This window comes from Aulostomus chinensis, chromosome 24, assembly GCF_037954235.1.
Source record: "Aulostomus chinensis isolate RoL2024-O1b breed Wild chromosome 24, RoL_Achi_v1.0, whole genome shotgun sequence".
NCBI lineage: Eukaryota > Metazoa > Chordata > Actinopteri > Syngnathiformes > Aulostomidae > Aulostomus > Aulostomus chinensis.
In genome coordinates this window covers 2118960-2142905 of record NC_141343.1, presented here as the reverse complement: position 1 = coordinate 2142905, position 23946 = coordinate 2118960, and the positions used below count along the sequence as shown (strand labels likewise).

General features: G+C 41.5%; 1 protein-coding gene across 1 annotated transcript; it reads left to right on the top strand.

The window, feature by feature from the left end:
• On the top strand, positions 1-23670 carry chrnb1 (cholinergic receptor, nicotinic, beta 1 (muscle)). The gene is made up of 11 exons (XM_086196846.1): positions 1-126; positions 2632-2765; positions 7565-7609; positions 7980-8089; positions 10669-10777; positions 10886-11030; positions 12626-12811; positions 14153-14376; positions 16552-16727; positions 22004-22151; positions 22291-23670. Exons 1-11 carry the CDS (start codon positions 66-68, stop codon positions 22435-22437), a joined length of 1485 nt encoding a protein of 494 aa, XP_086052972.1. The 5' UTR covers positions 1-65; the 3' UTR covers positions 22438-23670.
• Positions 23671-23946: the final 276 nt, after the last annotated feature.

Below are 23946 nucleotides of genomic sequence, written 5' to 3'. Positions count from 1 at the left end.
TCAGGATCGGTTTTGAGGCGAGAAGCTGGTCTAGTGGGTTTTTGAGGGGGTGGGGGGGATACACTATGAGAGGCCCAGATCTGCTCCTGCTGGCATGTTGCTTATGCAGCCTGGGTTCACTGGGAGGTAAGTCACAACCAGTGTACCACAGTACAGCCCTCACACGTAGTCGTAGTACTACTAAAACCTCATGGTACGACATGTAACTTTACCATCACAGGTCATTTGTGCAATAGAGCTTTTATTTGTAGGAGAAGATGAAAGTCTGGCAGGTCCACAGATCTCAGGCCTGATGTAAACGTGCTAAGCTGGCCCTGCTGCCCGGCTTCATTGATAAAAATGGATTGCAGTAATAGTAGTCAGTCATGAGATAGTACGAGTAAAAGCAAGGCATTAAATATATCTCAACTACAACTACAACCAATATGGTGGAAACTTAATATGGCACATGAAGCACCATGAGCTGCTCTGACAATGTGTCATGAAACGCACTCGTAACTTTGGGCTTTACAGTAAATCATGGTGTCTGGTAGGCTAACAAGCAGTTAGCTTAGCTTAGCTCAGAACAAAGACAGAAGTCACAGGGAAGGTACTTCACAGCAGTGTAAGGCCAAAAGTAATGACGTGAGAATCATTTGTCATTGACTTTAAAAGTGTTGTTACTTTACAATATCACTACTGCAGTCATATGTGAAGGATTTCAATAGAAGTACATCACTCACAGCTTTGTTTATGAACATTTTATTCATAAATACATGATGCTTGATTTTTTCATGACAAGTTCAACTTGAAAATATTTTTAGATTTATCAAGCACAATGCAGTCTCATATGTCAACAAAAATATAACACGTTTTGTCCTATTATTCCCTGGCTCACTGTGCAATTAGTGCAATATTTGATTTTATTTATCTATGTTCATCATTTTTATAGATTTACACACCTTGCATTTGTGCAAGTACAGGTTGTGGTGACGTTTAAGGAAGCAATTTAGTATTTATGCTTGCGAAAACGAGTGAGTATCCAAACTCCATTACCCACCACTCTTCACACTCGAAGCCACTTCCTACAGCAGCTCTGATTGGCTGACAGCGCGTCATGTGGTACAATATGGCGGCGTCAAGTTTGAAAGTGGTCAGCGGGAGCGAAAATTGGGGTAAAACTCACTAAAGATGTTCAGTATCACTACGGAGCTAGAGTGTAAAGACTACTAAAAGTCAGTGAAGTTCCGGGCTGGACTGTAAGTTGTCCCAGAGGGAGATATTCACCCCGGACCGCGCAGAAAATGGCACACCGGTCAACTTCCGGGAGCTTCTTAGGTAAATATGAAGAGCAGTAACACAGCAAGAGGTCTTTTCGCCTGAATTTGTGTTGTAACGCGTTTCTGAACACAGGAACTCAGATCATATTACTAAAATTAGATTAGAAATGCGTTATATTAATAATTTACTTATTTAAAAACATAAATACTGTACTATAATATAATCCTGCCCCTCAGACTTTTGTTATAATTGGAAGCCATTTAGAAGTGAGATAAAGCTACTAAGAAATTAGTGTGTCAGAACAAGTTGAATTTTTCAGTTCTGTTACTTTTCAGTAAATTATGTAGACTGTATTGTCACATTATATGGTGACATCTTCCATTGTAGCCCATCTACAGATTGAATCTTTAGGTTCTGGCTATTGCTGTTTTTATAACTTTAATATTATATTAAAGTGTAATCATGTTGGTCTGTAGCCGATCTTAGAGCTCGCCAAACTACAAGGACCAGCTAACCCTTAGGGAACAAAGTGGTGTGTACAAGACAAGATGGGCTCTGGCTAAATATATCCCCTGACAAATAACACCTTTCATGTTGCAGTATCAGGGATGTGGTGTCTTAAAGTGGCTGGTGGGGGTGTGTGAACACCTGAGTCGCATCCCGCCGCGTTCTCGTCTTAAACAAACAAAAACACAACCAAACGCAAGATGGTGATGGTCAAATATCAATCTTGAGGAGTCCATGAACAAATCGTCATGAACGTTCGCTCCACCTCTAGTAATTTATAAAGTATTTATAAGTATCTATTTGTGATCAGATGAAACAATTAGAGGTCGTGGTCACTTAAAATCCTTCCATCCATCCATTTTCTTCCACTTATTCCTGTTAAGGGTCGCGGGGGGGCTGGAGCCTATCCCAGCGGCTATGGGCGAGAGGCGGGGTTCACCCTGGACAGGTCTCCAGTCCATCACAGGGCCAACATACAGAGACAGACAACCATTCACACTCACATTCATACCTACGGTCAATTTAGAGTATCAATCAGCCTCGTCCCCTCTTGATGTCTTTGGACTGTGGAGGAAGCTGGAGTACCCGGAGAGAGAACAGGCAGACTCCACACAGAAAGATCCCAAGCCAGGACTCGAACCCGGAACCTTCTCGCTGTGAGGCGACAGCGCTAACCACTGCACCATTGTGCCGCCCCCATTTAAAATCAATTAGTCAATCAAGTGTTCATTTATAAGTCCAGAAATCACAAATCAGAATTTGCCTGTAAGAGGCTTTACAATCTGAGGACATCCTCCATCCTTCGGCCCTCAATCCTGCTGCATTCAAACCCAGGAGCTCTCTTGTTCTCTCTCTGTTAATCAGGTGCCTCTGACATGGAGAGAGATCTGCTGAAGAAGGTCTTCACCAACTACAACCTGAAGGTCCGCCCGGCGCGTGTCCCCGAGGAGAGGGTGGTGGTCCGGGTGGGAATGATTCTCTCGTCTTTCGTCGGACTGGTGAGAAACAATACTGCAACGCTCCAAACTTTACAAGTCGAACATGACTATAGTTTGTGTAAAATACACAGGATGAAAACTTTTGGTTCTACCTTAAAAGAAAAAGGGCTGCTTCTCAGTTTTTGTTTGAAACAAGAAAATGTGGCGGATTAGAGTCAGAGTTTTAAGAGACATTTCTCAGTTGAAGCACTGTTTTAACACGAGAAATAATCTGGACAGACGATCCAGTAACACCGTCTGAGCTAAATATATGTAGTATATGTAATATATGTGTAATTTATCTATTAAACTTGATATTGATAGATGAACCAGTGATAATGTTGTGATGTGTAGGATAATTTGTGCTACATTCATATGTTTATTAACCTTTAGTATGTCCCGTTCTTGTACTACTTGTACTAATAATATCAAAGCAGGCTTTGGTTTACTAGCCTACAAAACACAACACTTCACTCTAACTTGGGGGGGGGGGGTTGTCTACTTTAAGAATGGTCCATCCATCCATTTTCTTCTGCTTATTCCTGTTAAGGGTCTTGGGGGGGTGGGGGATGGGGGGGCTGGAGCCTATCCCAGCAGCCTTCCCCCTGGACAGGTCACCAGTCCATGGCAGGGCCAACACATATAGACAGACAACCATTGGCTCTCCCAGCCACGCCTACGGTCAATTTAGAGTCTGGATTAACCTGGTCCCTCTTGATGTCTTTGGACTGTGGAGGAAGCTGGAGTACCAGAGAGAACCCAGCAGGAACAGGGAGAACATGGAGACTCCCCCAGAAAGACCCCGTGCCCGAGCTGGGACTCAAACCTGGAGCCACCGTGCCTCCCAAAAATCGCTATATATTTTCGTCAATTTTTGAAAATCAAATAAATTGGAATCGAACTGATTTCTGAGTGAGAGGCCATCTGCCTGCACCAGTTGGGTTGATGTTTCTGGTTTTGATACATGAAAGCCGGGAAATACTACGCAGATACGGCCCCAGCCTGGGTAACTGCATAGAACATCAATGACAAGCTACTTTCTAAAACTTGTAGAATGTCAGGAATGCAATTTTCTTGTGGATAGAAGCTGTGTGAGACACATGATCAAGTTATTACTGCTGAAGGTAAAAAAATAAAAACAAAATAGAAAGACTGTCTTGTTCCAAAGAGAACAAACACTATGTTCAGTACGTCTGGAAAAAAATTGGGTTTTCTCGTATTCAGAACAATTTAAAATTATGTAAATCTAAGCTAGAAAAATAGTCTGTATAGTTTACAACAATGGAAGTAAAATAAGTTAGTACAAGTACTATTGGGGGCAGATGAGGTCTGCTTCCTGTGAGCAGGAGAGAAGCAGCTCAGTGGCTGAGATGCAAATTTGCCACGTCGGCATTGTCCGATGACCCGATTAATCACCATTTAAACATTACAGCTGTAGATGTCATCTCTCTCTCTCTCTCTCTCTTTCTCTCTACTTCATTTCTGTCACACTAGATGATGACAGTCAGTTATTCAGAGTCAAGAAGTATTTGATGGCCGGCTCACAGGATAATTGTGCCAAGCACCTCAACAGCGGTGCAGAGAATCGGCTTCAACTGTGTGGAAAAGACTTTGAGCTGCAGCTTTGATTGAGTGACACAAAGAGTACTTTGAAATGTTAAACTCCCCTAAAAACTGGGGAAATGGGGATGTTATAAAACTTCTGAATGACTCTTGTGCTTCAGCATCACAGGCACACACCGAGACTCAGCAGTACACGCGGGGTGAGACATACACATGGGCTTTTATTGTCACCATTGTTCTCGAAGGTTCCAGGTTTGAATCCTTTCTGTGGGGAGTTCGCTTGTTCGCCCCATGCTGGCGTATGCTCTCACCACACCTAAATCATACATCCATCCATTTTCTGTACCACTTATCCATTAAGGGTCACGGGGGGCTGGAACCTATCCCGGCGGACAATGGGTGAGAGGCGGGATCCACCCTGGATGGGTGCCAGTCCATCGCAGGTCCATCAGGAGCAACTAGGGGTGCAGTATCTTGCTAAAGGATACTTCAACCCCAGGGTTGCTAGACGGGCACCCTACCTCTGGGCCATGCTGCCCCCTAAATCATTCATGTTAGCCAAACTGGAGACTCTTCACTGGTCTGCTGGTGTGAATGGTTTTGGGTGTCTACAGGTTGGCCCAGTGGTGTACAGGATGTACGACCCTGAACAGGATGAGTGGTATAGATGATGGATGATGATTGTTCTTGAAGGGTGGCGTGAAATCTTTCCCCCCAACAAATCCCCTCAAAGCAGAAGGCCATCCCCACTGATCCTGGGTCTGCTCGACGTTCCTGCCTGTTAAAAGGAAGGTTTTCGTCACTGTTGCAGGATGTGCTGCTGATGGAGAATTGTTGGGTGTAGATTCATTGAAGGAGTGTGGTACTGGACCTGCTCTACTTGGAAAGAGTCATGAGAAGACTTTTGTTGGGGTTTGGCGTGAGACAAATAAAATTGACTTGACTACAACCAAGGCTCAGAACCATCAACATAGTGCTTGCGTACAACCGTGAAGTCGCTTCATCATCGTCCTTGACTTGTTTTTGCCAAGGCAAAGAAATTTCCTCTCTTTCTTTCCCCTCTTTTGGGACCAGAGTGGACAGTCTTCCTCATGTTTACATGTGATATGAATTTTCAGGTCATGGATGTGAATTATTCAGATACGTGCCACAGGCGTGTGGACAGAGATCATGTTCAAAACACCTTATTCGTGTGGCTATAGTCTCACTGTGAAGAGGAAGTCATGTGGGCCCAACGGTCCAGTTTGAAAACTGATCCAGTATGGCTCCCAATGCGCTCCTGCCAGGAAGTAGTCAGTTGTGTTGTTGTTTTTAAGATTGTCCAAGAGTGACAGCGGACAATGCATTTGAACAGTTACAGGAAGTACTATGAAGGTCAGTAGTACGTGTTGCTGTGAGAGATGGTTCTCATCAGACACCCCCTGTCCCTCCCCCTCCCCCATGCTCTGTTTCACGTCCCAGCTGTCTCTCTGACATTCCTCAGTGTTTTAAATAGAGACAATCCCATGCACACAGATGAACACACACACACACACACTTGCACACACAATTCAAACATGAATTCACAACAAACAGACGCTGCATCGCCAGTCTGAAGTAAATTAAACATGAAAATGACTCAAATCTTCCTCCACCTTAAACGCTTGGGAGTTTCATAAAAGAATCTGTGACTGGCTCATGTTTGTGTGTTGAGCTGAATCAGGGAAATTCATCAATGGACCGATGTGCAAATGTCCAAAATATTCATCTAAGTCAACATTGTACCTTACCTCTTCACTGTACACAAGTGTAAGCCAGTATTGCAGCGAGGTTGCTAGGAAACCAGTAAATACTACTGTACGGGAAGTTATGACACCCAGCTGCTGTGTGCCAAGAATCAGTAAAGCCCTTACTGTGTCTTAAATGACTCCCTAATACACTATTTATCCCCTGCTATTTTGTTGAAGTACCACCAGCTGTGGTCATTAAAATTGAATTTGCAAGTTAAAAAAAAAACAAAACAAAACCTAAAATAACAAAGACATCTAATTTGTTGGCAGAAACCCAACAGATTTTAATGGCAGCCTTATTAAAAAGCTCTTTAACAAACTGAAACGAGTTCCATCTATCCATGGGGGCAGGGGACTCCCTCTCCCTCGCAATGGACTCCAGCACCGACAGGGGACCCCGAGGTACCCAAAACGTAGCAGTCCTGCATGCCCAAAAACTATTTAAGGCAGGTGCTGGACCAGATGACAACAGAACATCGGAAAGACAAGAGAAGTTCCCACAGTGCGGTTCCCCCTATGTGTAGTTTGTTGGGGCATCCACTTTTATGAGTGGAGTCTTTTTCTTCTAACTAAATTTACATACAGAGACAGAGCCATTAAAAAAAAAAATCCCAGGAGGGTCACGTGGTGGTCACATGATTCTCGTGTTCAACTAATGTTACGCTGGCGGCACGGTGGTGCAGTGGTCAGCGCTGTCGTTCCGGGTTCGAGCCCCGGCTGCAGCACGGGGTCTTTCTGGGTGCGTCTCCATGTTCTCCCTGTTCCTGCTGGGTTCTCTCTGGTACTCCAACTTCCTCCACAGTCCAAAGACATCAAGAGGGACCAGGTTAATCCAGACTCTAAATTGACCGTAGGCGTGGCTGGGAGAGCCAATGGTTGTCTGTCTCTATGTGTTGGCCCTGCCATGGACTGGTGACCTGTCCAGGGTGAACCCCGCCTCTCACCTGAAGGCTGCAGGGATAGGCTTCACCACCCCGACCCTTCACAGGATAAGAGGTAGAAAATGGATGGATGGATGGACTAATGCTACGAATGATGGTATCATTCCCTGTATGTCATTCTTAATTCTTTCAACTGGTGTCACATGACCACCACGTGACACCCCCCTAGAATACTGTCTTCTTAAACATGTGACTACACTACACTTCACTACGCCACTACAGAGTCCAGAGAACCGGGGCCAGGGGTCAGCCCTGGTTGAGCCCCAACACCGACCCAGGGTTAACATCCGTGTCCCTCAAGGTGGCCCCATTGGACACCTTGAGGGACACAAGTATGCACCCTATTAAAATCCACAAAATACTTGCAAACTGGTTCGATGTCCTCCCACGATTCTGCCAGACGTCCCATAAGAGGAAAGAGTCAGTCCACTGTCCCATGATCAGGACAGGGTTTTCGCTACAACGATACCCTCGTACTCCATCTGATTTAATGTATTATTGCGACAGAAGCAACGGTAACACATTTCTCTTTTTGTTTTCCTTTCAGAACATGAAAAATGAGGAAATGAGTACAGTTGTTGTCATGAATCTGGTAAGTGAATGAGAGTTACCATGCATATGTAGAGGAATGAATGGGAACGGGAATAAACTAGAAATTTTGGGAATAAATTAAACTAATTCTATTTAATCCTGCACTGCGCATTGTTCCATCGCATGCACATTTGTAAGCATCTTTCATGCCACTGCAGGGCTAACAGGATTATCAAGAGCCCAGAAAGTGTAAGTTATATTTAAAACAAACCGCAGCTGTTTGATGGAATATTACAGTGAAAAAATGTCAATGAAATGGGGGCATTTATATTTATTTTATGGTTTATTTTACAGGTTTATTTTGATACAATGTTTACAATTTGTGTGTTTACTGAAATAAACACACCCACTACTTCAACACTTTTAAACAGGAATGGACAGATCACCGCTTGACATGGAAACCCAAGGACCATGATGGGATTGAGGTGCTGCGTATCCCGGCTGGGAAGGTTTGGCTGCCAGATATTGTCCTCATCAACAAGTAAGCACGAGACGTCACTGGAGAAGCTTTTGATCACTTTGCCAAGGTTTATGCCAGGTGGATTATTTATTTATTTATTTTTTTTTTTAAGGCACTCAAGGGTTTTTATTTTCTGCAAATATTGATTGTTTTTTTAATGCATACACAGGAACATTGATAATCGTTAGAATAATTGTTGTAATAACAGATATGACTGATGATAATAGCATATCTTAACTACGATAATGGATAAGCATACTAAGTCAAAGAGAAAGCACTGCGGGCGAGAAGTCCAGTTAGTAACATGCGTTAATGGGAAATTAATGTAGAAAGAGAGGAGGAGGGAGAAGCTCAGTGCATCATGGGAAATCTCCTGGGTAACTGTATCAGTAAGGAAGTTATTCTTTACAATACAGATGTCCAGTATTCATATACTGTGTGTGTGTGTGTGTGTGTGTGAGAGAGAGAGAGTGTGTGTGCGCGCTTATGTGTGCACGTGTGTTCATTCAGCATTAGCCAGAGGAGGAGAGGAAGTGTCGTCATCTTCATCATCAGAGGAAGAGGAAGCATCCTCACCTGACCCTAATATTTATGTGCAGACTTGGGATCATCTCAGATGTTTTTTAATACGTGTTTTAAAATTAACTTTTAACCTAGGTTACACATAATGTTTAATACTTATCGGATGGTGAGTGTATTCTCTTTTTTATGAATAACCCTGTAAATATCCCCACCGCTCCGTTCATCAACACTTTATAGGTAATTAAGCAGCAAGGCTCTTTAATATCTCCGCTGATGGCACTGCTCAGCCGCTTCACCTTCCACGCACACACACACACACACACACACACACACACACACACACACACACAAGGATAAGAACAAATGCGAAAATGTGTATGTCCTTTTCTTTGTGTGCTCAAACAACTGCAGCCTTTTTTTTTTTTTTTTTTTTTTTAACAGCACTGGTATTTTCACAGAGTCTTAAGTTTAGGACACAAGCTTCTCCCTGTTGAAGCAGCAGAGCCATAAAAGCCACTGAGTGCACCCTGACTAAATCTACGTCTAATTGACCTCATGTCTCTGCTGTGTGTTGCTGTGGACCGAGCAGCCTAAACAGTACACTTCAGTGAAATGTGTCAGGTTCTACTGTGTCATCCTGCCAATTAAAATGTTTTGTGTGGTGCTGTAGCACGACTGTGTAATTGAATGTTGCTTCCTCTTTAGTTATGGCGGGTAGAGATTAAAAGAAGTGTTGTGGTAGCAATAATAATGAGACACACAAGAGGTGTTGGGTCTCATGTTCCGTCCAGGGCTGACATCACTTTACATTGTTTTATGTAAATTATGCTTAATCGAACACAACAAAGAGACAAGAAGGCTAAGTGTAAGGAAGCGGGATGACACGAAATAAAGGCCCCAAGCCAAATTCAACCCTCGGATGCTGCTGTTACAGCAGGATTACTCATTAATATTACTCATTAATATTGCTCCTATCTGTTAATACAGGCATAGTTCTAAGGTTACAGTCGATCACTCACAGCCAAAAACATTTCACCGCTTCAGAGAGTTGTACGACATGTTTTTAATATAACGGATGGCAAAACCCTGATTAAGACGCCACCATGTGGACAGCATTTTCACAGGACACCAACCTCAGTAAGGTCATAATCTGAGGGACCGATAATCTGTACAGGACTTGGAGTATTCCGGATCTTAGTCGTATTATTCCAAAAAGTAGCGGACTTGTAAATAATCGCACTGTGAAATTCCACCAGAGTTTTTGCAGCATTTTTGTGTCACGGATGGAACCCACTTATAAGGAATGTGCTTCATTATTAGCAAGAAACCATGAAAGATATCAGAATTCCAGAAGGGAACTCGATGTAGAACAGAGGACTGTAATAAAGCCGGCGTCTTCAGTCTCACGCTCGGTGAAAATCATGTAAACAACTTAATCAGAATGTCTCATTTCGACTAAATAGTAGAAATATGGGATTGAAATCCATGTAAAGATTTCAGGGCATATTGTTGCTCAAATGTATAATCAGTGAGTCCTCCAACCTCAGTCAGTCCCTTTTACTTGTTTTAAATAAAACTATTTTAAACTGCTTGTTGTAACTCTTGATTAATAGATCATTTGGCCCTTATACTTTATTATATTATGTTAGAATGTGTTATTAATTGTAAATAGTGAACACATGTTTAGTTAAAACATCAGACTAAGTAAAATGATGGAAGTATTAAACCTTTACTAAGCCTTTTTTGTTACTTTTTGAGCTTTGTGCACATTTATTATGCATTTATAAACAGTTAATACATACTTGTTTTTTTGCAGCTACTCCATCTAATGTGATAACAAAGCTTTATTGGATGTAATCCAAGAAAATATCAAACCAGAGACATATACAAATGTACAGTTAGTAAAAGACGTATTGTGCAACTGTGTGGAGTTCATGTGCTGTTCATGTACTGTAGGCAGTAGAGAGAGACATGATATTTGAAGACTGATGTTAATTCATGCTGTCCCAAACAAACAAGCAGGGAACGGCTAAAATGTAACCAGTTTGGGTAACTGATGTGTCCTTTCTTATTTCCAGTAATGATGGGGTGTTTGACGTTGCCCTGCATGTTCATGTTCAGGCGTACAGTAATGGCAGGGTGACCTGGACTCCCCCAGCCCTCTACCTGAGCTCCTGTGGTGTTAAGGTGAAATTGCTAATTTTTATTGCTAATTCCTCCTGCCTTCACACTTAATTTCCCTTTTTCATCATTCCTTCTCTGTGTCCTGTCTCTCATCCCTCTTTCTCTGCCCAGGTAACGTATTTCCCATTTGACTGGCAAAACTGCACCATGCAGTTCCGCTCCTACACGTACGACTCCACAGAGATCGAACTTCAGTACGCACGGGATGTAAATGGCAACGAGATCCGGGAGATCCAACTGGACGAGGCTTTCAGTGGTGAGGTGCACCTTCTATCTCTCTTAGCTCCAGCCCCTCAATCTGACTTTCCAAATCTATGAAAAGCGATTCGGCTCGGTTGGTATTCCAGTTAGCCAATCGGTGTCCTTGAATGCAATGATGCATTTCACTCAGGGCAAAGGGCGACATTGGAAGTGTCAGCAGTTCGCTAGTGCTAGTGGGGAGTGCTTGCTAAATTAAGTTTCCATTTGTCCTGAAGCAAAGTACATCAGTGGATCTCATCTTTAACCGCTGCAGGAGGCATCTGAGCAGGTGGGGAATATCTGGGGGATTTGGAGACATGGGATTGTTGTTTACAGTGGCGTTGACCGTAGCTAGCAAGCCAAGCAAGCCTGGTTAGCCTTCCATCCATTTTCTATACCGCTTACCTGTTAAGGGTCATGGGGGTGGGGGCTGGAGCCTATCCCAGCTGACATTAGGCGAGAGGTGGGGTTCACCCTGGACAGGTCGCCAGTCCATCGCAGGTCCGTCAGGAGCGATTAAGTGCTCAGTATCTTGCTCAAGGATACTTGGACATGGTCACCGCGGGAAGAGAGGATTGAACCAGTGACTCTTCAGTTGCTACGGCTACTCTACCTCTGAGCCATGCTGCCCCCCCAGCTAGCCTAGCTGGCCTAATAGCCTTAGGTGGGTGAATCACGTTGTGACTCATCACTGGCTAGAATGTCTGTAGTGGTTAAACATGAGATGCGTGGTTCTGTAACCAGGATACAGATAGTTTATTGTTAAATTGCAGCCGTTCAACTTTCTCCTCGCTGCCTTCATGCTAGCTAACCAGAATCACTCCACAGTCAAATGCTGTGATTGATTAGCAATGAGGACTCTCTCTTCAGCAACTCCCATCTGGGAAAAGGGCTGCAATGAGAGTATGGTCAGACTGAATAATGAAGTGAAATAAAATGCACTTCAGTCAGGCTACCATCTGTCCTTGCTTTTTCCCTCATACAAATGTACGTGGGTGGGGTGGGGGTGGGGGGGTCAAGAAGTGAGGAACAGATGCAAGTGAGGAAAGCAAGGAAATCATGAACTGGGAAGTGCTTCCCATCCTAAGTAGTCTTCCTCCCGTCGGGGTCCAAATTAACTGCCGTCTCATTAAAAAGATGTGGGAGTCAGAATGTGTCATCTGGTGAATAAAACTGCTTGGTCCTCATGTCCCGTCTGTTATATTTGAGCTGGGTGGACCTGTGAGGGAGGGAAGTGAGTGAACACGTTAGCCTAAGGACCTTCAAATAAATTAGAACCATGGTAACTGGAGGGGAGGGGAGTGGGAGTGTAACTAGATAAATGAGTTCATCTGTGAATGTGGGAAATTTTCAGGAAGAAATTCAATCAATTTCACTTCATTTTTGAAAGACTGAAGGAGAATGTGTGCACCCAAGCCATCGTTGTGGTACTTGGAGATATTTACCTTTGCGTGATGATACATACCTTGGACATATTGCTTGTTTTTGCTTAAAATTCAAAGTTCTTCAAATGTGCTGTGTTCACTTGGGCCTTTTGCATATTGGCGGTGTTGTAAAAAAGAGTGCTTTTGCCTTTTCTAAATGTTTTACCGCTGTTGAATGTTTCTCCAGAGAGTGGCGAGTGGTACATCAGACACAAACCGAGCAGGAAGAACATGAATGTAGATCGGTACGAGGACATGACCTTCTACCTGATCATTGAGAGGAAACCTCTGTACTACATCATCAACATCATCATCCCGTGCATCCTCATCACAATCATTGCCATCTTCAACTTCTACCTTCCTCCTGATGCAGGTAAAAGTACCAACAAAACACAGTGAATTTCCAGAAACACTGGACCTCGTTCATCAGACCTCGTGCTTCTTTTTTCCCTTACTCTTATTTGGAACAGGTGTGTATTTACTTTCACAGTCAAGCATGTAATCAGTTGTGAATTCCATAGCATTTATGTGTCTTAAAAATGACGGTTGCTGACAAGCGGCCTCGGAAGAGGTCGCTGCAAATATTCAACAAAAGAAGGAAAAAAGAAGAGCGAAGGTTAGCTGTGGTGAGGTTAGCGTCACGCTATCTTAACGTTGGCTTTGTACTTCCAACGATGATGCTGGCAGTTAAAAAAGTCGTCCAACTGGCGTTCGTTTGTGAAGATTATATTGCGAAACAAAATGCGTTAGTTTCATACATTTTGTTTACTTCATTAATCTAAAATTCTTTTGGCTGAGAGAACCGGTGATGCTCACGTCTTGGTTGGACTGCAAAAATAGGTCATTCACGCATCATTCTATTGTTTACGCAGCAGTTGTTCAATCACAGCTTGGCAGCATTTATTAAGAGAACACTGGTATGTCAAGTTCTGGATTTTTGTACGTCAAAGTGGAATGACTGCAAAGAGTGACACTGAGCATCTAAACCGTTTAGAGGATCTTATCTTTTATTAAGCTTTTGCAGAATAGCAAAACTTTAAGGAAGAACTCGTTCATCCTAATTAAGAAGAAATATATCGGTGACTACCTCCAGTAGTACTTGAGCACGCAGGTACTTCCTGTAGACCAAAGAGCCTTCCATTACCCAATAATACATTTTGGGGTCAGAGGTAGGTCACCGTGTCTGTGTGGAAGCGAGTTCCGGATTCTACTAAATCAAAGTTAGAGGTCATTAGTGGCTCTTTATTGGGTTAGGGAAGCTTACAGTGGAGCAGCTTCAGACAAGCTCATTATGTCTGATAGAGCTGCAAAACCAGCCTCCTCATCCCAAGAGGATAGAATCTGATATTACAAGTTTCCTCATATAGCTCTGTAGTGTTGTGCTAAAAACATGGATGCATGCTAACGCCTTGTTTCCACGTACGATTTGGACATCGGGGGACAAAAGTCAGCGATGAGTTTGGAGATTCGGTTCATTTTCAGGTCAGCATTCTCTCCAATGTGTTCAAAAATTGAACTGGTAACACAAAAATCAGGCTGTGTTAACCAAGCTAATCTAATATTGTTAGTCTACATTCAGCGGCATTTTTCAAAAATAAAAAATTTAGAATACCTGCCGTTGTATGCGACAAATCTTGACAAGTGTAGCGGCAGGAGGTGACAGGGGACAGGTTTTAGCCGACAGCTCATGGTGTTACTTTTTGTCCCCCTCCAGGAGAGAAGATGGGTCTGTCCATTAACGTCCTGCTGACCCTCACCGTCTTCCTGCTGCTGCTGGCTGATAAAATTCCTGAGACGTCACTGGGCGTCCCCATCATCGTCAACTATATCATGTTCACAATGATCCTGGTCACCTTCTCCGTCATCCTCAGCGTGGTCGTGCTCAACCTTCACCATCGCTCTCCCAACACCCATCTCATGCCCATGTGGGTCCGCAAGGTGAGCAGCTTTCCCGTGGGGGCTACCCGTAGAAATATTAAGCCTTGATGCTAACTGACATTTTTACAGGAAAGAATTCATTTTTTTATAGTGCATCAGAGTTCTGGCGGACTTGAAGGCCTCAAGCAGTGGAAGTGCAAAGTTGGACTCGAAAATTTGAAAATGACGCGCTTGCGGTGTTTTTTTGTTTTGTTTTTTTTTCCCTATGTCTAAAAAGGGTGAAGTTAAAAACAAGCAATCAACGCCCCTTTTTCCAGTCAAGCCCCCGCTGACTGAACAGCTGCCGTTGTCCACGCGGATGTCACCAAACCTCATCATGCAACACGTCCAATGCTTTCGTATATCTAAGGATGATTAAAACTCGCACAGCCGAAGGAATTTGCTCAAGACGACGACTCTTCCTCTGCTCTTGTTTTTTACAGCCACAGCCTTGTGTACCATTGCCTACAACGCCATCTTCTGGCAGCATCATTTTATCCACTTCAGTTGATTGAAAATGATCTGATAGCCATTGAATTACACAACAATTTCCCTGGAATTCACCTGGGAATTCAGTGGAAACAAATCTATTTGTGACCTCGTTTACACGCTGAGATTCGTCCAACCAAAGTGATGTTAGATGGGTAAATGTGTAGAATTTTGAACATGAAGAGACACTACGGACGATTGCTCACCATATAAAAGTTAATGTCCCAGGACTTGTTTCCACTCGACGTGCACACGTAAAAAACCAGCAACGGTGTGTTTTTTCCTTTATGTTCCTACACTTTCATGTTTGAAACGATTTCTCTCTGCACTTACTGAAATGTAGGTCTTAAGAGATGTGCAAAAGCCATGCCAAACCCATGTTGTAGTATTTATAAAAAAATGTATTAGATAGGTGTGTGGAGGGTATCTTTTATTTACACGTGAACTAGTAATTGATGTCACTGAAGAATCCGTTTTGTAGTTAAAGCTCTCATTTCCTCGTGGTGATCGTCCGGTGTGCAGCTGGAGTTTGAGCTCAGGCCTCTCGACTGATTTACGGCGCAGTTCTCAACACTCGCTCCATCACCGGCTGCTGCCTTCACTGTACGTCATGTGAAAGTAATTATGCTGCAGTTCTCTTCTGTCATATTTTCAGGGAGCATCCACCCCAGAAAAGCTCCAAACACAGGTGTTCTCCATAGTTTGGAGCAAATTGACATGTTGGAATTATAAGAAAAAAACATGTTACCTTTGCTCTTTTTGCTCTTTAGACCATCTGTATCATGAATAAATTCAATATTCATGTCGTTTCTGGTCTATGAAACCTCCCTTATACCCAGTAGAGCTCGTACTTTAAATGTGACACTTTGAAACAGAAGATGAATAATTTTTTTTGGGGGGGGGGGGTGCGGCTTTGGATTCACTGCAGAAGGTGAGCCTGATCAGCTCTACTACACTCGCTACTGCAGCTACAGGACATCGACTAGCAGTGAGCTATTACTGGCATCCATCTGTCAGTACAGACAAGCCAAGACCTGCACCCAAAGGATATCAACGCACTTCAAATTGCAGATAAAAGAGTCATTTACAGGGCAAACAGCTTTTATGTTATTGATCAAGACCAGCATTTGGCCCAATGATCTGCTGTTTTATCTTCACGTCAAACTCTGGGATTACCCTCTTTAGCTCGTAAAGCCATACCAGCGAAATTAAGAGAGCAGATACTTGATTTCCTTCATGTTTTATGCAACATTTATGTCTGTTTTAATCATTTTCCTACTACACCTCCAGTCCTTTAATGAGAAGCTCCACTGGTGCATCAAGAGATGATGTGCCATGCTCAAGGACACCTTGAAAGTAGACGTTGAGGAATTGAACGGCATTACCCGTTAACCGGCTTCCCCAGCCCCATCGTTCAGGAGCAACAAAGCTTATTTCACTGCTGAAGTTGACATTTGGAGTAATTTCTCACAGTTAATAAGCAAATATGGGGCAATTATATTTTTGCTATAAATCATGAAAGAAGACAAATGCACAAATCCAGACAAATAGATTTTTAATACCAGGAAGGACAATGAATCAGGTGTGCTGGAGCCGGCAAGCCACCGACGGGGAGGGAGAGGTGCTCTTACATAGCCATGCGTGGTTTGGAGTGTTAAAAAAACAAAAAGTTGCATTTTTTTTTTTAAACTTTTCCTGTCCTCCTAGATCTTCATCCACATGCTGCCTCCCTACCTGGGGATGCTGCGCCCCAAGGTGGAGACCCCTTTGTCCCTCGATACCCTTCCCCGCCGGGAAAAAAGGATGGTGGCCATTAGCAAAGTGGCTGATGAATACTTCATCCGTAAGCCTGATTCCTCCATCTTGTTCCCCAAACCCAACAGGTGAGTGTGAAGTCATGTATGTGGATGTTCACTTGGTTACAGGTAGATGTAGTGAATATGATCATGGTCATGTTTACTGTTTCAGTAACACATTGATTTGCAATAAGACCAGTGGCCAACTTCAAACAAGCTTTGAAATAAAGCATTTAATATCAATAAGATACTAAAATCAATCGAAAACGTACAAGTAGCCACTGCACTGCTGTTTGAACGGGCCTCAGCTGGACTTTTCTGTTGCATTTTTGTTCTCGTAGCGTTTCAACTCATAGAATCCTGGAAAGGTTTTGTTAACGTAGACTTGAACTGAGGGAGTTGCAGTGATTTAAATTTTGGACGTTCTGATTTGTCCGAGTTTAAATGAAGCGATACGTGATTTGGGATGAAAGCCAGATAAAAGCCGTTTAGCACCAAACACGTTTGCGCGACCTGCTCAAATATGGACAAATGGTTGAAAAGGTCTAATTCGGCACCCATGGGAGCAGCGGTGGCGCGACAGCCGACGCCTGAGTCCCCGCTGTCAAAAGAACTGCTCCCGTACCGTATCTGACAGAGCGAGCGCTAGTGGTAGCCTGCTAGTCCCAGCTCAGATGAATCCACGTTAGCGGAGTCACTCATTTTGACCCTGAATGATGCGCATCATGTCAGGTTTTTCTTTAAAGACGAACATGATGATGTATGAGGCTGAATAAAGAACAAAACCTGTTATGTGTTGTCATATCAGAGATATACTAAATATTGTTATTCTTATTTTTGTAGCTGTCTGTGGTGGATTCAATTTATGGAAATTAGAATTAAATTGATGGACATTAAAACGTTCTTGGAACCACTGACGTGCAGCATGGAAAATCCTGCTGCCTACATCGTATTTGAAACTATAACCTAAATGTAAAGTTTCAGTTTTTCATTTCAGTTTCAAACAAAGAAACATAAATTAGTCGTTTGCAAAAGATGAAGAGAACCACGTGATTGTCATCGCATGTAACAGCTTTCATTCTGATTCTCGTTCAAGTTTGTTACATCATCCATGTTAGAACGTGCAGGCCCCATGTATGCAGTAAAAAAGTAACATTTTTTTGTAGTAAACTGCTAAATTGTGCAAGATAGCAAATTGAAGTTAAAGTCAATGATGTGTCATGTGCTGCGTTGTTAGTATTCATGGACCTTGAGTAGCCGCTGTCTTAAAGGTCGGCCGGCCAGCACAGCTTCACTCATCGTTCCCTCCCATATATTCACATATATTGTTTTATAGATTGAGAAATTGAGGTGGTGCACTGAGCCATTTTTCACACTTCCAAAAGTCACATATTACTTTGGATAAATGTAGTATCATATTTTATACTGCGCTCACTGACAAAATGTTGGATGTTTTCCTCATCCCTATATTGCAGGGTTGGATGAGATATGAGTTTATATATCAGCTCTTCATTTTTGAACTTTTTTTCGTGGCTAGAGGTCGTATTTGGATCCAGAAGAGATCCAAAAGTGGTTTCATTGCTGAATGACTTTGGCAAGTTGGCAGAGGCCAGTTGGATGACCCAGATTCCGGTGACATGGAATGACGAGGAAGCAGGAAAAGCGTCACCGGTCGGGATTTCTGGAAAACGTCAGGAAAACTAACTTAGGAAAAAATACCTGGTGGCCAAGACATGGACCAAGTTGAGTTGGGTTAAATAATGAAGTAATAAAAAAATAACAGTTTTCACTTTTCGCTCAAAAATGTGTTGATAAAGTGACAAGTATTTTGAATGACAGTGAAAAGTGTCGTTGTTAAGTCAGTTTTATCAAGTGAGCACAGTATTACGTTGATTTAATGGGCACCGTTTTTTTAACATAATTCATCAAAATAACATGCAACTCAGAATGTTTCTCTAAATCAAGAAAAGTGAATTTTGATCTTGTAACCAGTTATTTAATTAAGTTTTTTTTGGTAGCAATGTAAATAAAAAGCATTTAGTTAAAAATACATAAAGTGAAATAATATTGACAGAAATGCAGAACTTACAGGTTCAATTGATATTAAAAGGATAATATATTATTAATAATACGGGATACCTTATTCAATCGTTCTCCCACCAACTTACTTCATGTAGATGAGGTTAATCATGACATCATAATTTAGATAAACCTAGCCTGTGTATTTAGAAATAAATTACTTTCCTTATTCTCACTCCATATAAGGTAAATTGTGAACGTGATATCATTTTCTTTTAATTATGTTAAAGTTAAACATAAAAAGGAACAAACACACTGTTGTTAATGATGTCAGTCAAGAAACAAGTAACATCTCTCTTGATCAGTGTGTTTCATACTTAACAGCACAAAAGTCAGGCATCTTATATACATAATATATATTCATATGTATATATGAATATATATATATTCATATATATATATATTCATATGTATATATGAATATATATATTCATATATACATATGAATATATATATAAATATATATATGAATACATTCATATATATATATATATATATGAATGTAGTCATATATATATATTCATATATATATATTCATATATACATATGAATATATATATATATATTCATATATATATTCATATGTATATATGAATATATATATTCATATATACATATGAATATATATATATATTCATATATACATATGAATATGTATATATTTATATATATATTCATATATGCATATGAATATATATAAATATATATATGAATATATATATATATATGAATATATATATTTATATATATATTCATATATACATATGAATATGTATATATTTATATATATACATTCATATATACATATGAATATATATATATAAATATATATATGAATACATTCATATATATATGAATATATATATATGAATGTATTCATATATATATATATTTATATATATTCATATATATATATTCATATATACATATGAATGTATTCATATATATTCATATATATATGAATATATTCATATGTATATATGAATATATCTATGATTTATGAGTAATTATATATGAGTCTGTATATCATGTATATATGTATGTATATACGTACATATATGTATGTATATATGTACATAGATGTATATATGTACATAGATGTATATTTATATATGTACATATGTATGTATATATGTTCATGTGTATATATGTATAAATGTTTATATATGTATATATGTATGTATGTATATGTGTGTATATGTATATATACTGTGTATATATATATATATACTGTGTATATATACTCTATATATACTGTGTATATATGTGTATATGTGTGTATATGTATATATATACATATATATACATACATATATATACATATATATATGTATATATATATACATATACATATATATATATATACATATACATATATATATATATATATACATATATATGTATATATATATATATATATATATATATATATATATATATAAACTGGACATGGCTTCGAATTGTTGTTTAATTCATAAGTTGTAAGTTAAGTCTTTGTGTTTAGGTGAAAAACACACACACACACACACACACACGCACACACACACACACACACACAGGTGCCCTCTTAATTGTTTTCGTCTATGCCGAGGCACTAAAACTCTTTCAGTTCAACTTTTAGTTGAATTAGTTTGATGAATGGTCATTTATTTCCCTCTGAAGTAGTTTTTTGAGCAAAGTAGGTAAAAAAGGGATGAAGGGGTTACAAGAGACCCCCGCCCCTCATGAGGCTCCTCCCCCTCTCTCAGGTCACAGCCTCTTCACCTGCAACACTCACAGGAGCGGCAGCCACAGTGGCACTGCATTGTAAACCCCGGTTCTTGTGCTGAATACCAAGCAGCTCCAGCCACAGCGCAGTGCCACACTGCTCCCTGGTGTTGAACCGCCTCACCCACACCTCGCCAGCCAGAGAGCCGTTTCACACCGCTGGTGCTCTGTCGACCTAAACAGACGCTTGGGAAAGCCAAGTGAGGATGAACAGCTTTTTATCTCCAAAAGCAGCCGCGATTGCAGAATTCCAGGAATATTCAAAGTTGAAAACAACAGAATTAGTGGACATACATGGGAATTGAAGGGACTCAACATTTGGGTAATAATACTAAAAACATTTATGTTGCTCATAAATGCATGCAAACATTTGTAATACACATTTTAGAAATTACACACTTAATCATCCTATTTCTGCGTAGAACTTTACTGGAGTCTTTTCGCTGAACGACAAAATTCTGTGTTCTCCAAACCAGAGAAGAGAACCAGACTCAGCTCATCACAACTATTAAACTCACCAACTATGAATGAAAGAGCGACCACAGTAACCCATCAGTTATGCAGCGGGTGCACAATGCAACATTGGGCTGATGTAATAAAAGGGAAATAACCACAACTTCGAACAGAGTAAAACATCGCCGCAGCAGTAATTGGGCCTCCGAATGTGAAGCGCTTCGATCGCGCACGTGCGCACGTTCACCGACTGTGATTTTTTTTTTAATTAAAGAACTTCAGTGAACAGTTTGGTGTCGTATCCTTCAAAATAATGGCAGATGTATATAATCACTCAAATTTGAATGCAAATTTTCAATGAGGTAGTTTTAAGTCAATTTTTCAGTTGAGTTATTCATATAATTTGTTGTACATATGATTACACCCCCCCCCCCCCCCCCCCCCCCATTGGGAAGCAGTTTTGCCAGCTCTTTGTTTGAATCTTGCAGGGAAAAATACAAGAGGTCTGCAATATGGATCATATCATCATACAGCAATATATCGTGATGTTGCCACCAATGCACCCCGATACCTCTTGTGTTTCATGGAGTGCCTGAGAAAACCCTTCCAAGTAATTAAGTGTCAGCTTAATTCGTTTGTTAGAGTTTTAACAAAGAATGAAGACGAGTGATTCTTATAGAACTGTTGTGTGACAAAGCCGGAGTGACGGATGTTGCTCCTCTCATAACTTCTGCTGGTAATTGAAGATAACGTGTAAACAGAGAAACATGCGCGCTCACACACACACACACACACACACACACACACACACACACACACACACACACACACACACACACACACACACACACACACACACTTGGAGTGTGAGCAGCCCAGTCAGCAGACTTGTGTATGGTAGAATGAGCCCTGGAAGCTCCTCTGACCTTCTCCCTTCTCCTCTGTGAGTGACTCCTGAGCAGAGAGGAGACGTGCAGCTTATAGCTTTTAATTAGCAAAGGCGAGCATCGTGTTGCGTCTGCCGTCATTTCATTGGCTCCTTCTCTTTGTGTGTTGCCGCGCAGGTTCCAGTCCGAGGGCATGTGCTCTGACCTGAGAAAGTTCATCGACGGCCCCAGTAGCTACCTCACGCTACCCGACGAGCTCAAGTCAGCCATTGAGGCCATCACGTACATTGCTGAAGCTCTGCAGGCGGAGAAGGACTACGAAGCTGTGAGTTTACGCTCTTTATTTTTTTTTTCATTCCTGTTTTCTTTTATCACCTCTACCTCTCTACTTATGCTCGATCTTTCACCTCCATCTTCTGGTCCTCCCCCTCATTTCTTCTTCCCGCCCTCCCTCCACGTCTCAGCTGAGAGAGGACTGGCAGTACGTGGCCATGGTCGTGGACCGCATGTTCCTCTGGATCTTCGTCGTCTTCACCACTGTGGGCACTTTGGCTATTTTTGCTGATGCCAGTTTCAACCACACACCTACTGACCCTTTCAAGTCCCCTTGAAGCAGGAGGACATTTGGTTCCTCGATCCTGTTCTTGTTCCAACTGGAGAAACAGAGAAGAAGAAAGCACTCTGTCCAACTACTTATGGATTTGTAGGGGTGTAGTTATTTTTGTTAAAAGCGGGAGTAGCATTCATGCTTTTCTGTAAACTTGGTAAACAGTAGTGTCCAGTTTCAGCGGCTGGTCTTGTGCACCGTCATGTATGAGATTTCTCTGTGGATTTTACAGCTTGAAATATTGAAAATCATTTTGGCAGAACACGCTGTACATATTAAATTCATTTGAAAAGTGCATTTTAAGTGATACTTCACACACAAAAAAAGAGTATTTTGCCTTTCAAGTTTATGAAAATGTGGCTAAATAACAAGTGCGGACAAGTTGGTTCAACTGGATGCACCAGCTGACCACCACTCAGTGGTGGTAGTGCCCAACTGGAACTGCTTCAGTTTGGTTTTTGTTTGGCTTAAATCAAGGTGTTTGTGGATTACTGAGAACCTGGCTGGATAAAGAAGACTTGGATTATACCAGATGATGGACTTTTAAGGTAGCTTTGATTCGTTCTCTTTATTAGCTTCAAGCTATATGTATACATGGCTGACTCTTTCTGGACTCGAGTCAACACAAAGTAGTGCAGTGAGGGGAAAAAAAACAAAGCACCTCAGTGAGCAGTGGCGCTCAGGAACTGGAGTCCGCAGCACTGAGGTCTTAATTATATGAAGAAGCAGATCTCTTTGCATTGTGTTGTGCATGATGTATACCAACTGTGTTACCCGATATGTGTATAAAGGTGTGTTTTTTTACTGCACTTGCTGCAGTAAGTTCTACCTCCACTAGGTAGGGAGGTGTTGCATATTCATCCGCGGCGTTAATAAACCCTGAGGCACAGCAGATGCTATAATGAGCAAGCTGTATGCTTTTCATTTCCATGTGTCAGAATGTGCTGGAGTGTGACACATGCTTTATGGATATTTCTGCAGCTGTAGTAATCCTCTTTGTATTTTCAGCACTTGTGCATGTGAGTGTTTGCATGGAGGCTATTCTTATGTCTGAGCAGAACTTAGTCCACCAGCTGCACCAACAGCCTGTGGAATTCCCATTATGTAGGAGCCACGCGCCGCTCGGGGGTCTCACTTCCTCACAAACTCGACGCGCTTTTTGAAAGTCTCACATGGCACAAAGGTACGCGCCTACCTTTTAATTGTTTTGTTTCCACTTTTTAAATAAAGATCTGAGCGGGGAACATCAAAGGCCCCATCTGTTTCCAGAATGTTGACGTGAGAGTTGTGACCCTTAGTCTATCACCTGCCCACCCAGCTATTAATAACCATGCGCACACACACACACACACACACACACACACACACACAGATTTGTGCTGGTCACCACACACTGCAACATGGGCTTCCCTGATATTTGTATGTGTGTTAATCCACTCTTGCATACATGCACTGTGAGCTCCAAGTATTTGAAGCCTGGAGGTGTGCAGCCCTCTCAACAGCCCATTGTGGC

Coding starts and splice junctions, on each gene's coding strand:
- chrnb1 (XM_086196846.1), top strand. CDS start 66: ATGAGAGGCCCAGATCTGCTCCTGCTGGCATGTTGCTTATGCAGCCTG. Junction 2,766..7,564: donor TCTCGTCTTTCGTCGGACTG/GTGAGAAACAAT, acceptor TTTTCCTTTCAG/AACATGAAAAATGAGGAAAT. Junction 12,812..14,152: donor CTACCTTCCTCCTGATGCAG/GTAAAAGTACCA, acceptor GTCCCCCTCCAG/GAGAGAAGATGGGTCTGTCC.